The sequence below is a fragment of the Somniosus microcephalus genome, unplaced genomic scaffold (assembly GCF_052327205.1).
Source record: "Somniosus microcephalus isolate GS21.2 unplaced genomic scaffold, FLI_Smic_1.0 unresolved_chr8, whole genome shotgun sequence".
Lineage (NCBI taxonomy): Eukaryota > Metazoa > Chordata > Chondrichthyes > Squaliformes > Somniosidae > Somniosus > Somniosus microcephalus.
Genome location: NW_028225186.1, coordinates 417674 through 433820, shown reverse-complemented (window position 1 = coordinate 433820; position 16147 = coordinate 417674). Strand labels below are relative to the sequence as shown.

The following is a 16147-nucleotide window of genomic DNA, read 5'->3' as shown; positions in this document are numbered from 1 at the left end:
CTGGGGTTTACCATTGATCAGAAACTGAACTGGACCAGCCATATAAATACTGTGGCTACAAGAGCAGGCCAGAGGCTGGGAATTCTGTGGCGAGTGTCTCACCTCCTGACTCCCCAAAGCCTTTCCACCATCTACAAGGCACAAGTCAGGAGTGTGATGGAATACTCTCCACTTGCCTGGATGAGTGCAGCTCCAACAACACTCAAGAAGCTCGACACCATTCAGGATAAAGCAGCCCGCTTGATTGGCACTCCATCCACCACCTTCAACAACATTCACTCCCTCCACCACCGGCGCACTGTGGCTGCAGTGTGTACCATCTACAAGATGCACTGCAGCAACTCGCCAAAGCTCCTTCAACAGCACCTTCCAAACCCACGACCTCGACCACTTAGAAGGACAAGGGCAGCAGACGCATGGGAACACCACCACCTCCAAGGTCCCCTCCAAGTCACACACCATCCTGACTTGGACCTGTATCGCCGTTCCTTCTCTGTCGCTGGGCCAAAATCCTGGAACTCCCTTCCTAACAGCATTGTGGGTGTACCTACACCATATGGACTGCAGCGGTGCAAGAAGGCGGCTCACCACCATCTTCTCAAGGGCAATTAGGGATGGGCACTAAATGCAGGCCTAGCCAGCGACGCCCACATCCCAGCAATGAATTAAAAAAAAAAAAAAATAAAAGAAAGAGGGGCATGATTTCCTGTGGAGTCAGGCTGGTTGGCCAGCTTAACTCCGGCGGATAACTGGTCTGGGAGCCGCTCTGGAGTTTCCCGTTGGAAGTAAAGTCGGGCGTTCAATCGGTCCACCCAGGTCTATTGAAATAAGCATACAAAAAAAAAGAATTTGCATTTCTCCAGTGTCATCCGAAAGACGGCACCTCCGACAGTGCGGCGCTCCCTCAGTACTGCCCCTCCGACAATGCGGCGCTCCCTCAGTACTGCCCCTCCGACCGTGCGGCACTCCCTCAGTACTGCCCCTCCGACAGTGCGGCACTCCCTCAGTACTGCCCCTCCGACAGTGCAGCGCTCCCTCAGTACTGCCCCTCCGACAGTGCGGCGCTCCCTCAGTACTGCCCCTCCGACAGTGCGGCGCTCCCTCAGTACTGCCCCTCCGACAGTGCGGCGCTCCCTCACTACTGCCCCTCCGACAGTGCGGCGCTCCCTCAGTACTGACACTAGAGCATCAGAGGCTCAAGTCTCTGGAGTGGGGACTTGAACCCACGACCTTTGGATTCAATGTAGAGAGTGCTACCCACTGAGCTCCGGCTGACACCTGCTGATATCTTATTTGAGCTGCTCTGGTCTCTTCCGCAAACGGTAGTTGATTGCTGGACAAATTGTTAATTTTAAATCGGAGATTGATAGATTTTTGTTAACCAAAGGTATTAAGGGATATGGGGCAAATGCGGGTAGATTGAGTTAGGTCGCAGGTCAGCCCTGATCTCACTGAATGGCGGAACAGGCTCGAGGGGCTAACTGGCCTCCTTCTGTTCCTGTGTTCTTTGAGGGTATCAACAGCCTCCTAATGTGCTTTAAAATTCTATAAACTATCTTCACTAAGGAAGGAAGGAAAGGCCTGCATTTATACCACACCTGATCACACCTCTCAAAGTGCTTCACACACAGACACAGCAGACGCGACGTGACTGTCAATATTCAGGCTTCACAACTGGCAGAGGGAGGGAATTGACTTCAATCCGATCGGTCTGGACTGGAGGCAGACGAGGCGGGTCCACTCTCTGAACGTGCGGGGAATATTGCTAAAAATTCTTCATCACTTCAAAATACACCGCTAATTCCACAATACAAGCGCCAGAGTCGGTAGCCGGTAGCCTCGCTCGCACGAGGAAGACATGTGAACGGTGGTGCGTAAACCGAGGGTTTCTTTCCTTGTCGTCGGATTCCGAATTTCCCCGCCCGAACCTCAAACCCACGAGGATGTCCGGAGAGCGAGCGGAGGCATCCCGCGACATTAACGGAAAGCTGCCGATGGGTGTTTTGGGGGGCGGGGATGGGGAGAGGAACCTTGCCCGGCTGGGTGAGCCTCAGTGGCGCGGACCCGGAGGCAATGACATGGAGCCCAGCTGACCGATGTTCAGGGAGACGGAGGAGGTGAAGTCGGGCAGGCAGTGGCGAGGCGGCATTGGGCTGAGCACGGTGCCGCGCAGCGTGAAGGAGCTGACATCTTTCAGCACGTGGAACTTCTTCCCCGATTCGAGATGGTCAAAGGTCTCTGAAAGACACAACCAGTGATTCGCAAAGCAGCATTTGAAGGCAACGGGGGTAAAGCTGATGAACGACTAGATAAAGGGAAGTATCACAGGGTTCTGGAGTTGCTATGGCGCTATAGAAAGAAAGAACTCGCATTTCTCCAGCGTCTTTCACGATCACTGGACGTCCCAAAGTGCCTCACGGCCAATGAAATACTTTTAAAAGTAGTCACTGTTGTAATGTAGGAAACGCGGCAGCCAATTTGCTCAAGCAAGCTCCCACAAACAGCAAAGTGATAATGACCCAGATCATCTGTTTTTGTGATGTTGGTTGAGGGATAAATATTGGCCCCAGGACACCGGGGAGAACTCCCCCCTGCTCTTATTCCAATAGTGGCCATGGGATCTTTTACATCCACCTGAGGGGGTAGACGGGACCTCGGTTTAACGTCTCATCCGAAAGACGGCCCCTCCGACAGTGCGGCGCTCCCTCAGTACTCCCCCTCCGACAGTGCGGCGTTCCCTCATTACTGCCCCTCTGACAGTGCGGCGCTCCCTCAGTACTGCCCCTCCGACAGTGCGGCCCTCCCTCAGTACTGCCCCCCCGACAGTGCGGCGCTCCCTCAGTACTGACCCTCTGACAGTGCGGCGCTCCCTCAGTACTGCCCCTCCGACAGTGCGGCGCTCCCTCAGTACTGCCCCTCCGACAGTGCGGCGCTCCCTCAGTACTGCCCCTCCGACAGTGCAGCGGTCCCTCAGTACTGCCCCTCCGACAGTGCAGCGCTCCCTCAGTACTGACCCTCCGACAGTGCGGCGCTCCCTCAGTACTGCACCTCCGACAGTGCGGAGCTCCCTCACTACTGTCCCTCCGACAGTGCGGCGCTCCCTCAGTACTGCCCCTCCGACAGTGCGGCGCTCCCTCAGTACTCCTCCTCCGACAGTGCGGAGCTCCCTCAGTACTCCCCCTCCGACAGTGCGGCGCTCCCTCAGTACTGCCCCTCCGACAGCGCGGCGCTCCCTCAGTACTCCCCCTCCGACAGTGCGGAGCTCCCTCAGTACTGACCCTCCGACAGTGCGGAGCTCCCTCAGTACTGCCCCTCCGACAGTGCGGCGCTCCCTCAGTACTCCCCCTCCGACAGTGCGGAGCTCCCTCAGTACTCCCTCTCCGACAGTGCGGAGCTCCCTCAGTACCGCAAGGAGTGTCAGCGTAGATTTTTGCACTCCAGTATCCGGAGCGTTGACCTTCTGACCCAGAGGCGAGAGCGCTACCAACTGAGCCACAGCTGACACTATAGAAAGGCAAGTCTGACTATTTATCATCTTAATGTTTCTCATGAAGGGGAAATACACAAAATTGAGTGAGGTTGTGTCTCTAGACAGGTAGAAAATACTGTCGTAGCCCTTTCTCCGGCCCGGGCAAGGTTCCATGCTTCCAGCACAGCCTCGCTTAACTTGTCCTGATAATCGATTTTCCCTCTCCAGATGTTTCGGGACCTGCAATCCATGGCCAGAATTTTCTCCCTTTACTCATGTTGCTTGACGCCTGGGACCTTTTCTATCAAGCATGCAGACCGCACGCGAAGGCTCTCACGTTCAGACGCACCGACAATGTTCAACAAAATCACCGCCACCCCCCCACCCCACCCAAGCTGGTGACTGAAACATCATGGCCTAGAAATTGGTCCACGCGCCGCCTGTCTTTCTACAGGTGCTACTCGGGAGTACTGAGGCCCCAGCATGGCGGACCGGGAGCGCGCATTTCTCGGTCGGAGGTACGCCACCCGCCATATTGGGCGGGGACCAAGGCGAGGCAACCAGAGCCACCGCAGGCTGGTCCTTTTGACTGGCGGAAGCTTCACGTTTCGTGGGAACAGTGAAGTGAGGCCTGGGGGCCTAATATCGGGACAGTCTGGGGCCTCAGCATTCAGGTACCGGGGGAGGGGTGCGAACTAAGCCCCCTCTCGTGTGCCCAAAGGTGGTTGCCTCCCAATTGCTAGACCAGCATCGCATCGTGAAGAAAATCTACGGATGTTTTGCTGCCTTTGGCCAAAAAGCCCTCGCTACAAGCAATGGACAACCCCTCCGCCCAACTGACATCGTCTTCCTCCCACCCCCTGTCCGTGCGTGCGCGGTTTGCACCTACCGGTTCGTTCGCTGCAGCCGTTTCCGTTGCAGCGTTGCTTCTCGTCGCCCGGGTCGGCCCGGAGCCCGTTCTCCGTTCCCTCGGCGCCGAGCATCGCAGGCGGCGGGGCGGCGCCGTCCGGCGAGGGCGTCGGGCTGGCAAAGGTCGCCGGCGCACGGCCGCAGGAGGCGCTGGGAACGGCGTCCTGCGGGAGGCGGCTGGCCGACGTCCAGCCGGCGGTGGATAACTGGGGCGGGGAGCCGGGCTTGGTGGCTGCCACGGTGCTGGCGAGTGGGACCGGGCTCGACGACGGGGTGGGGGAGTAGCTGAGTACCATCAGGGCTTCAGCAGCTTCCTTGTGCAGCTGCTCCTCGGAGAGAAGAGAGGCGAAGGAGAGTCTCCTGGGAGCGCAGAGAGTCTTCCCTCTTCTGGTCGGAGTCTGAAATTCAGAACGTCGTTGACACAGAGTTACACAGTACTTCCAGCACAGAAACAAGCCATTCGGCCCAACTGCTCCATAGGAGCCTCCTCCCGCCCCCTCTTCATCTAACCCCATCACCATATTCTCCCTCGTGTGTTTATCGAGCAGCTGGTTAATACAGTAACAGAATGAGCCACAAAAGGTCAGGATGAAATCTGTGACTCGCTGCACGAAGCCAGGCACATTCTCAAGAGGCAGGAGACAAAAAATTCGGACAGTCAAGTCACCCGTGCTACCTCCAGTGCACCTCCGAGCATCTGGGATAACAGCTGTATCTTAAATCTGCCCTCTGGTTACCGACCCTCCTGCCTGTGCAAACAGTTTCTCCTCATTTACTCTACCAAAACCCTTCTTGATTTTGAACGCCTCTATTAAATCTCCCCTTAACCTTCTCTGCTCCAAGGAGAACAACCCCAGTGACGTAAGAAAACTACTAGGCACTTGGTCTAAATGTTAAACAAAGCTTTAATCAACTGTTTTACAACATGGAGGTCTAGTTGTGTCCTTCACTAGTTCCTGTTAAAGAATGTCCTGCGCAAGCTGGGCCCGTGCCCGAGTATTTATACTCTCCCTGGACAGCGCCACCCGTAGGCCGCTCAGTATTATTTCATAAGTCTTTCTTTCATGAATGACTGATTCATGTCACCCAGCTTCTCCAGTCACTCCACATCACTGAAGTCTCTCATCCCCAATACCATTCTGATCAATTTCCCCTTAACCCTCTCTGCTCTAAGGAGAACAATCCCAGCTTCTCCAGTCTCTCCACACCACTGAAGTCTCTCATCCCCAATACCATTCTGATCAATTTCCCCTTAACCCTCTCTGCTCCAAGGAGAACAACCCCAGCTTCTCCAGTCTCTCCACATCACTGAAGTCCCTAATCCCTGGGACCATTCTGGTCAATCTCCCCTTAACCTTCTCTGCTCTAAGGAGAACAACCCCAGCTTCTCCAGTCTCTCCACATCACTGAAGTCCCTCATCCCTGGGACCATTCTGGTCAATTTCCCCTTAACCTTCTCTGCTCTAAGGAGAACAATTCCAGCTTCTCCAGTCTCTCCACACCACTGAAGTCCCTCATCCCCGATACCATTCTGGTCAATCTCCCCTTAACCTTCTCTGCTCCAAGGAGAACAACCCCAGCTTCTCCAGTCTCTCCACATCACTGAAGTCCCTCATCCCTGGGACCATTCTGGTCAATCTCCCCTTAACCTTCTCTGTGCTAAGGAGAACAACCCCAGCTTCTCCAGTCTCTCCACATCACTGAAGACCCTCATCCCTGGAACCATTCTAGTAAATCTCCCCTTAACCTTCTCTGCTCTAAGGAGAACAACCCCAGCTTCTCCAGTCTCTCCACGTCACTGAAGACCCTCATCCCTGGAACCATTCTGGTCAATCTCCCCTTAACCTTCTCTGCTCCAAGGAGAACAATTCCAGCTTCTCCAGTCTCTCCACACCACTGAAGTCCCTCATCCCTGGGACCATTCTAGTAAATCTCCCCTTAACCTTCTCTGCTCTAAGGAGAACAACCCCAGCTTCTCCAGTCTCTCCACACCACTGAAGTCCCTCATCCCTGGGACCATTCTGGTCAATCTCCCCTTAACCTTCTCTGCTCTAAGGAGAACAACCCCAGCTTCTCCAGTCTCTCCACACCACTGAAGTCCCTCATCCCTGGGACCATTCTGGTCAATCTCCCCTTAACCTTCTCTGCTCCAAGGAGAACAATTCCAGCTTCTCCAGTCTCTCCACACCACTGAAGTCCCTCATCCCTGGGACCATTCTGATCAATCTCCCCTTAATCTTCTCTGCTCTAAGGAGAACAACCCCAGCTTCTCCAGTCTCTCCACATCACTGAAGTCCCTCATCCCTGGGACCATTCTGGTCAATCTCCCCTTAACCTTCTCTGTGCTAAGGAGAACAACCCCAGCTTCTCCAGTCTCTCCACATCACTGAAGACCCTCATCCCTGGAACCATTCTAGTAAATCTCCCCTTAACCTTCTCTGCTCTAAGGAGAACAACCCCAGCTTCTCCAGTCTCTCCACGTCACTGAAGACCCTCATCCCTGGAACCATTCTGGTCAATCTCCCCTTAACCTTCTCTGCTCCAAGGAGAACAATTCCAGCTTCTCCAGTCTCTCCACACCACTGAAGTCCCTCAACCCTGGGACCATTCTGGTCAATCTCCCCTTAACCTTCTCTGCTCTAAGGAGAACAACCCCAGCTTCTCCAGTCTCTCCACACCACTGAAGTCCCTCATCCCCGATACCATTCTGATCAATCTCCCCTTAACCTTCTCTGCTCCAAGGAGAACAACCCCAGCTTCTCCAGTCTCTCCACACCACTGAAGTCCCTCACCTCTGGGACCATTGTAGTAAACCTCCTCCGCACCCGCTCCAAGGCCTTGACGTGCTTCCTAAAGTGCGGTGCCCAGAATTGGGACACCATACTCCAGCGGAGGCCGAAACAGGGATTCATAAAGGGTTTTAGCAATATCTTCCTTGCTTTTGTTCTCTCGCTTTATAAAGCCCAGTATCCCATAGATATTACAGGGATGAGCACCTTCTTGAGAGCAGGCAGTAATAAAGCAAGTGGGCAATTGGACACAACGGAAGAAAAAAGTGGGGGGCGGAGAGAAAATCAGCAGGTTCCCGACACCAACCTGGTACACTGTTCCAGTCTTGACAGGCGTGCACTCGGTCTGGCCCGAGCGGTTTGCCTGGGGCGTCGCAGACTGCGGCATGGAGGAAGGCTCGTTGACGGAGGCGCTGGGGTTCAGCGCCCCACAGCTGTAGGGGACGGCAGGCCTGGGCTCGACGCGAGAGGACGGAGGAGTTAAACCAGGCGCGCAGGCCGGCAGCGGCAATCTGTGACGGTGATAAAGGAAGAGGTGAAGGAGCAATTCGCTGTGCGAGAACGGCTGATCCGCCCACCTTTGACCGTTCGAGTGCAGTAAATTAAAACTAGCCCCTTCCCAGTGATAGATACTGCATTCGCCCAATAAACTAACGTGTTTTTTTATTATATTCGTTAAGATACGGGCGTTGAAAGAAATAATTTGCATTTCACCAGCGCCTTTCACCACCTCAGGACGTCCCAAAGCACTTTACAGCCAATCAAGTACGTTTGAAGTGTGGTCACTGTTGTATTGAAGGAAAAGGGGCAGCCAATTTGCGCACAGCAAGCTCCCACAAACAGCAATGAGACAAATGAGCAGCTAATCTGTTTTAGTGATGTTGGTTGAGGAATAAGTATTGGCCCCAGGACAGCAGGGAGAACTCCCCCTGCTCGTCTTCGAATTAATGCCATGGGATCTTTTACGTCCACCTGAGAGGGCAGACGGGGCCTCGGTTTAACATCTCATCCAAAAGACGGCACTTCTGACAGTGCGGCACTCCCTCAGTACTGCCCCTCCGACAGTGCGGCGCTCCCTCAGTACTGCCCCTCCGACAGTGCGGCACTCCCTTGGTACTGGCCCTCCGACAGTGCGGCACTCCCTTGGTACTGGCCCTCCGACAGTGCGGCACTCCCTCAGTACTGCACCTCCGACAGTGCGGCGCTCCCTCAGTACTACCCCTCCGACAGTGCGGCGCTCCCTCAGTACTGCCCCTCCGACAGTGCGGCGCTCCCTCAGTACTGCCCCTCCGACAGTGCGGCACTCCCTTGGTACTGGCCCTCCGACAGTGCGGCACTCCCTCAGTACTGCACCTCCGACAGTGCGGCGCTCCCTCAGTACTGCCCCTCCGACAGTGCGGCACTCCCTCAGTACTGCCCCTCCGACAGTACGGCGCTCCCTCAGTACTGCCCCTCCGACAGTGCGGCGCTCCCTCAGTACTGGCCCTCCGACAGTGCGGCACTCCCTCAGTACTGCACCTCCGACAGTGCGGCGCTCCCTCAGTACTGCCCCTCCGACAGTGCGGCACTCCCTCAGTACTGCCCCTCCGACAGTGCAACGCTCCCTCAGTACTGCCCCTCCGACAGTGCAACGCTCCCTCAGTACTGCCCCTCCGACAGTGCGGCGCTCCCTCAGTACTGCCCCTCCGACAGTGCAGCGCTCCCTCAGTACTGCCCCTCCGACAGTGCGGCGCTCCCTCAGTGCTGCCCCTCCGACAGTGCGGCGCTCCCTCAGTACTGCCCCTCCGACAGTGCGGCGCTCCCTCAGTACTGCCCCTCCGACAGTGCAACGCCCTCTCAGCACTGCACTGGAGTGTCAACCTGGATTATGTGCTCAAGTCTCTGGAGTGGGACTTTAACCCACGACCTTCTAACTCAGAGGTGCGAGTGCTACCCAGTGAACCTGGCAAGGCCAGCATTTATTGCCCATCCCTAGTTGCCCCTTGAGAAGGTGGTGTGCGCCTCCTTCTTGAACCGCTGCAGTCCATGTGGTGAAGGTGTTAGGGAGGGAGTTCCAGGATTTTGACCCAGTGACGATGAAGGAACGGCCGAAATATGTCTAAGCCGGGATGATGCGGGACTTGGAGGTGGTGATGTTCCCATGCGCCTACTGTCCGTGTCCTTCTAGGTGGTAAGGGTCATGGATTTGGGAGGCGCAGACTCCCAGAAGGTCCCAGGTTCCCTCCCTGGTCTCTGCTGAGTTAGCCGATCTCCGTCGAGCCAGCACGTCGGCATTCGAAGTGCTGCACAGCTGCCGATGGAGCTGGAAGATCGGCCGAGGCTCCTGCTCCTGACTGCTCTGCTGAAAGCGTGCCCGAGTGCGAGGGCAGGAATGGGTTCAGCTGCATTAACGCCACCCCCGCACCACCACACCGCCGCCCCCCACCACCCCCCGCACCCAACCGATTGCGTCGCATGCAACTCAATACCTTGCCGACTCTCGTTGCCTCGGACTGCACACGAAGAACGGCCACTTGGGCGTCAGAGGGCTTCCAACACTCCTGGGATCGTGCCTTTAGGAGCGACGGGGAGAGAACTATCCGTGGGACGGTGCGGCAGGCAGGGATGCTTAGTCTGTGCAGGCTCAGCATTCCTCACACATCAGGAAACAGCAAAGGAGCGACAGAGACTCAGCCGCCCCCGAGTGAGAATCTGAGCTGCATGAAAGTCAGTTATGGGGGAGGGGGTGGGGGGAGTGGAGTAACCTATTCCCAAATCATCTGTCAATGCAACTCTAAATGTGGTACCGAAAGCACGGGTTGTCCCCTCGCAGCTCAGCAAACACACCTTTCTGTTTTTACAGTTTTTTTTTCCTCTTTCATTTGCTTTCAGATTTACCTTCCTTGCCTACGGAGATCTTTTTTCAGTGGGGAAGACCATTTGTAAATATTGACACACTCCCGGGGACTCCCTGTAAATACTGACAACACTCCCGGGGACCCCTGTAAATACCGACACACTCCCGGGGACCCCTGTAAATACTGACACACTCCCGGGGACCCCTGTAAATACTGACACACTCCCGGGGACCCCCTGTAAATACTGACACACTCCCGGGGACCCCCTGTAAATACTGACACACTCCCGGGGACCCCCTGTAAATACTGACACACTCCCGGGGACCCCCTGTAAATACTGACACACTCCCCGGGGACCCCCTGTAAATACTGACACACTCCCGGGGACCCCTGTAAATACTGACACACTCCCGGGGACTCCCTGTAAATACTGACACACTCCCGGGGACTCCCTGTAAATACTGACACACTCCCCGGGGACCCCCTGTAAATACTGACACACTCCCGGGGACCCCTGTAAATACTGACTCACTCCCGGGGACTCCCTGTAAATACTGACACACTCCCGGGGACCCCCTGTAAACACTGACACACTCCCGGGGACCCCCTGTAAATACGGACACTCTCCCGGGGACTCCCTGTAAATACTGACACACTCCCGGGGACGCCCTGTAAATACTGACAACACTCCCGGGGACTCCCTGTAAATACTGACACACACCCGGGGACCCCCTGTAAATACTGACACACTCCTGGGGACCCCCTGTAAATACTGACACACTCCCCGGGGACCCCCTGTAAATACTGACACACACCCGGGGACCCCCTGTAAATACTGACACACTCCCCGGGGACCCCCTGTAAATACTGACACACTCCCTGGGGACCCCCTGTAAATACTGACACACTCCCGGGGATTCCCTGTAAATACTGACACACTCCCCGGGGACCCCCTGTAAATACTGACACACTCCCTGGGGACCCCCTGTAAATACTGACACACTCCCGGGGACCCCCTGTAAATACTGACACACTCCCGGGGTCCCCCTGTAAATACTGACACACTCCCGGGAACTCCCTGTAAATACTGACACACTCCCGGGGACCCCCTGTAAATACTGACACACTCCCGGGGACCCCCTGTAAATACTGACAAACTCCCGGGGACCCCCTGTAAATACTGACACACTCCCGGGGACCCCCTGTAAATACTGACACACTTCCGGGGACTCCCTGTAAATACTGACACATTCCCGGGGACCGCCTGTAAATACTGACACACTCCCAGGGACCCCCCCTGTAAATACTGACACACTCCCAGGGACCCCCTGTAAATACTGACACACTCCCGGAGATCCCCTGTAAATACTGACACACTCCCGGGGACTCCCTGTAAATACTGACACACTCCCGGGGACCCCCTGTAAATACTGACACACTCCCAGGGACCCCCTGTAAATACTGACACACTTCCAGGACCCCCTGTAAATACTGACACACTCCCGGGACCCCCTGTAAATATTGACACACTCCCGGGGACTCCCTGTAAATATTGAAACACTCCCGGGGACCCCCTGTAAATACTGACACACTCCCGGGGACTCCCTGTAAATACTGACACACTCCTGGGGACCCCCTGTAAATACTGACACACTCCCGGGGAGCCCCTGTAAATACTGACACACTCCCGGAGATCCCCTGTAAATACTGACACACTCCCGGGGACCCCCTGTAAATACTGACAAACTCCCGGGGACCCCCTGTAAATACTGACACACTCCCGGGGACCCCCTGTAAATACTGACACACTTCCGGGGACTCCCTGTAAATACTGACACATTCCCGGGGACCCCCTGTAAATACTGACACACTCCCAGGGACCCCCCCTGTAAATACTGACACACTCCCAGGGACCCCCTGTAAATACTGACACACTCCCGGAGATCCCCTGTAAATACTGACACACTCCCGGGGACTCCCTGTAAATACTGACACACTCCCGGGGACCCCCTGTAAATACTGACACACTCCCAGGGACCCCCTGTAAATACTGACACACTTCCGGGACCCCCTGTAAATACTGACACACTCCCGGGACCCCCTGTAAATATTGACACACTCCCGGGGACTCCCTGTAAATATTGAAACACTCCCGGGGACCCCCTGTAAATACTGACACACTCCCGGGGACTCCCTGTAAATACTGACACACTCCTGGGGACCCCCTGTAAATACTGACACACTCCCGGGGAGCCCCTGTAAATACTGACACACTCCCGGAGATCCCCTGTAAATACTGACACACTCCCGGGGACACCCTGTAAATACTGACACACTCCCGGGGACCCCCTGTAAATACTGACACACTCCCGGAGATCCCCTGTAAATACTGACACACTCCCGGGGACACCCTGTAAATACTGACACACTCCCGGAGATCCCCTGTAAATACTGACACACTCCCGGGGACCCCCTGTAAATATTGACACACTCCCGGGGACCCCCTGTAAATACTGACACACTCCCAAGGAACCCCTGTAAATACTGACACACTCCCGGGGGCTCCCTGTAAATACTGACACACTCCCGGGGACCGCCCGTAAATACTGACACACTGCTGGGGACCCCCTGTAAATACTGACACACTCCCGGGACTCCCTGTAAATACTGACACACTCCCGGGGACTCCCTGTAAATACTGACACACTCCCGGGGACTCACTGTAAATACTGACACACTCCCGGGGACCCCCTGTAAATACTGACACACTCCCCGGGGACCCCTTGTAAATACTGACACACTCCCGGGACTCCCTGTAAATACTGACACACTCCCGGGGACTCCCTGTAAATACTGACACACTCCCGGGGACTCACTGTAAATACTGAGACACTCCCGGGGACTCACTGTAAATACTGAGACACTCCCGGGGACTCCCTATAAATACTGACACACTCCCGGGGACTCACTGTAAATACTGAGACACTCCCGGGGACTCACTGTAAATACTGACACACTCCCGGGACTCCCTATAAATACTGACACACTCCCGGGGACTCACTGTAAATACTGAGACACTCCCGGGGACTCACTGTAAATACTGAGACACTCCCGGGGACTCCCTGTAAATACTGACACACTCCCAGGGACTCCCTGTCATAGTGAAACGCCCTCCGGGGATCCTCTGCAAATATCGACATACCTCCAGAGATCCTTTACCAGCCCCAGCCGACCCAAGAGAGGTCGAGCCCCCGCCACCCCCGGACACCCACCTGACTTGGTCGGTGAAGTGCAGCGAAGTGATGTGGGGGCTGTGGTAGCAGTAGGGGGCGATGTGCTGCTGCTGCGATGCCTGATGGGAGTTGGGATGCTGCACCATGACTTCACGCTGGCCCTGCCGTGGCGACACGACGCTCTCGATGGCCAGAACCACGTCTCCGTGGCAACGCTCTGGAGAGAAGGAAACGCAGAGGGAGCATGTAACATATGTTGCTGGCCTTCAACAGCCTCCTTCCTGCTGTTATTTCGCTTTCCGCACCGCAATTAAAAAGCGAATTATAACCCGTGCTTTTTACTTCCTGTTTTGCTGCCTGTCCTGTTGCCGGACGCCACAGAATCCCCCTCCAGGTGGCGCGAGGTTCAAAGTCACATCGAGATCGAGGACACCAGGGGGCCACTTGATGGCCACAAGCCTGGATGATCTCCCTCTCTCTAGGCCAGGGAGTGGAGCGCTGAGGCTAATTGTAATGAGGAGGAATTTCTTCACTCCGAGGGCAGTGAATCTTTGGAATTCTCTGCCCCAGAGGGCTGTGGAGGCTCAGTCATTGAGTATATTTAAGGCTGAGATCGATAGATTTTCGGACACTAAGGGAATCAAGGGATTGGGCGGGAAAGTGGAGTGGCGGCGGGAGATCAGCCATGATCTTCTTGAATGGCGGAGCAGGCTCGAGGGGCCCTATGGCCGACTCCTGCTCCTAATTCTTGTGCTCTTATTTTATCGACCCTCCTGGATCTCATCAACTAACTTAGCACAGGTCAGGGACCCGGAACCTGGGACTCTCCTGGTCCATGCGACTCAGTGCCACACTGGATAAACTCACTAAGCCAATGGGACAGCGGAAACACAGGGCAGTGTTTCACCATCACTGCCTGGGAGGAGCCAATCGTCCGCCCTTTATAGAACCCACCCAATTTTCATTCTAATCATTTCAACAGAACAAAATTCAGTCAGGTTCGATAAGTGAAAGGGGGGAGCGGGGGGGAGGAGACGATCGACTCTGCCAGATTTCCACTCAAGAGATCTACCCCTTCATGGCCACTCCCTCCCTATCTCTGTAATCTCCTCCAGCCCAATCCTCAAGAACTCTGTGTCTCTCCAACTCCGGCCTCTAGTCCATCCCCCGATTTCCATCGCTCCACCATTGGCGGCCGTGCCTTCAGCCGCCTGGGCCCTGAGCTCTGGAATTCCCTCCCTAAACCTCTCCGCCTCTCTCTCCTCCATTAAGACTCTCCTTAAAACCGACCTCTTTGGCCCAGCTTTTGGTCTCCCGTCCTAATATCTCCTGGTGTGGCTCGGGGTCAAATTCTGTCCGGTTACACTCGTGCGAAGCGCCTTGGGGAGGTTCCGCTACTTTAAGGGCGCGGTATAAAGGTGAGTTGCTGTTCACGTCTCCGAGCAGAGGAAAGTCCGCGGTGTCATTAATCCCCCCGCCCCCGGCTGTCACTCACCCAGTACGGTCTTCAGGAGATGTGGGCTGTGCTGAGGGAACACCTGGCACAGCAGGGCATGGTGGCTGGGGTAGCCGTGGATAATGGTCGGCGGAGCGACGCTGTGCAAGGCCGGCGCGGCCATGTCGGGGCATGAAGTGCAGGTAACTAACGTCGGGGGGAATGAGGCATGTTGCTGCTGCTGCTGCTGCTGGATCCTGCACAAGGCCTGGGGCTCTCTCTGCGGTAAAAGCAACATGAGCCGGTTAGTGTCGCGAACATACGCACCCGGCCCTTCCTGTATCTCTGTGACGCCCCGTGCATCACGATACAGAGACTCCTGACTCCTTTGGGATTTAAACTCGCTGTGAGCGAGGAAAATCTGGATGGTAAAACAGAACTAGGAAAATCTGGATGGTAAAACAGAACTAACAGACTCGGGTGTTAATCCCAGATCAATAGTTTTATTACGAGTGCACACAGGAGAACCACCTCAGCCACCCGCAGCTAGAGGCACCGTTCTCAGAGGAAAAGTGACAATACAGCTTAGTTTATACAGTTTATTAGACAACACCCACTTATTACTAATGGGGTGTATACATGGGAATATTGATACTTCATTGGTTTACATGGTTAATCAATCAACTAAGCCTGTCCTTCGAACTCGAGCACCCCCTGAATATGTCAGTAAAAAGCTTGTCGACTGTAGGAGGCTTCATATTCATGAGCTGTCTCTTACTTTTGTTATCGGTCTGGGAAAGTATTTTCCAGCAGAGACATGGCTAGCTGGATACAAAGCCACATTGAATTATGCAGCTGGCTGACTACTTCTTCAAGGCCTTATTTGCTGCTGCTTCTTAATCGTGCCTTTGTACTCTTATCTCTTCCAAGAACAGGCTCTTTCTAAACAGTTACTCAGTGTAATTACAAGCAACATTTCAGAATGTCTTTGGTCAGCTAATTTATGTTAGTCTAAAAGGGTTAATATAGCCAAGTATCCCATGGTGCTTTGCGTTTGTTTTCCCGCTAACAAGACTAAATGGTACCTTTCAGATAGTTATATACCGGTCGAATATTGAGGGCCCCTTTATATCCCTTAAACCAAATTTTATCCTAACACTCGCGCCTCCTGGATTTTTTTAAATATTCGTTCCTGGGATGTGGGCGTTGCTGGCAAGGCCAGCATTTATTGCCCATCCCTAGTCGCCCCTTGAGAAGGTGGTGGTGAGCCCCCTTCTTGAACCGCTGCAGTCCATGTGGTGAAGGTGCTCCCACAGTGCTGTTAAGGAGGGAGTTCCAGGATTTTGACCCAGTGACGATGAAGGAACGGCCGATATACTTCCAAGTCAGGATAGTGTGTGACTTGGAGGGGAACTTGGAGGTGGTGGTGTTCCCGTGCGCCTGCTGCCCTTGTCCTTCTAGGTGGAAGAGGTGGT

General features: G+C 54.9%; 1 protein-coding gene across 1 annotated transcript in view; it reads right to left on the bottom strand.

Moving 5' to 3' along the window:
* Window positions 1-1074: 1074 nt before the first annotated feature.
* LOC147085197 (uncharacterized) overlaps window positions 1075-16147 on the bottom strand; it is a 54098-nt gene continuing 39025 nt past the window's right edge. Inside the window, exons 4-9 of the mRNA XM_085979130.1 lie at window positions 14733-14952; window positions 13277-13454; window positions 7475-7679; window positions 4583-4776; window positions 4359-4486; window positions 1075-2238 (exon numbers count right to left, since the gene is read on the bottom strand). Coding sequence (XP_085835256.1) covers window positions 2051-2238; window positions 4359-4486; window positions 4583-4776; window positions 7475-7679; window positions 13277-13454; window positions 14733-14952 — 1113 coding nt within the window. The 3' untranslated portion in view covers window positions 1075-2050. The remainder of the gene's footprint in view (window positions 2239-4358; window positions 4487-4582; window positions 4777-7474; window positions 7680-13276; window positions 13455-14732; window positions 14953-16147) is intronic.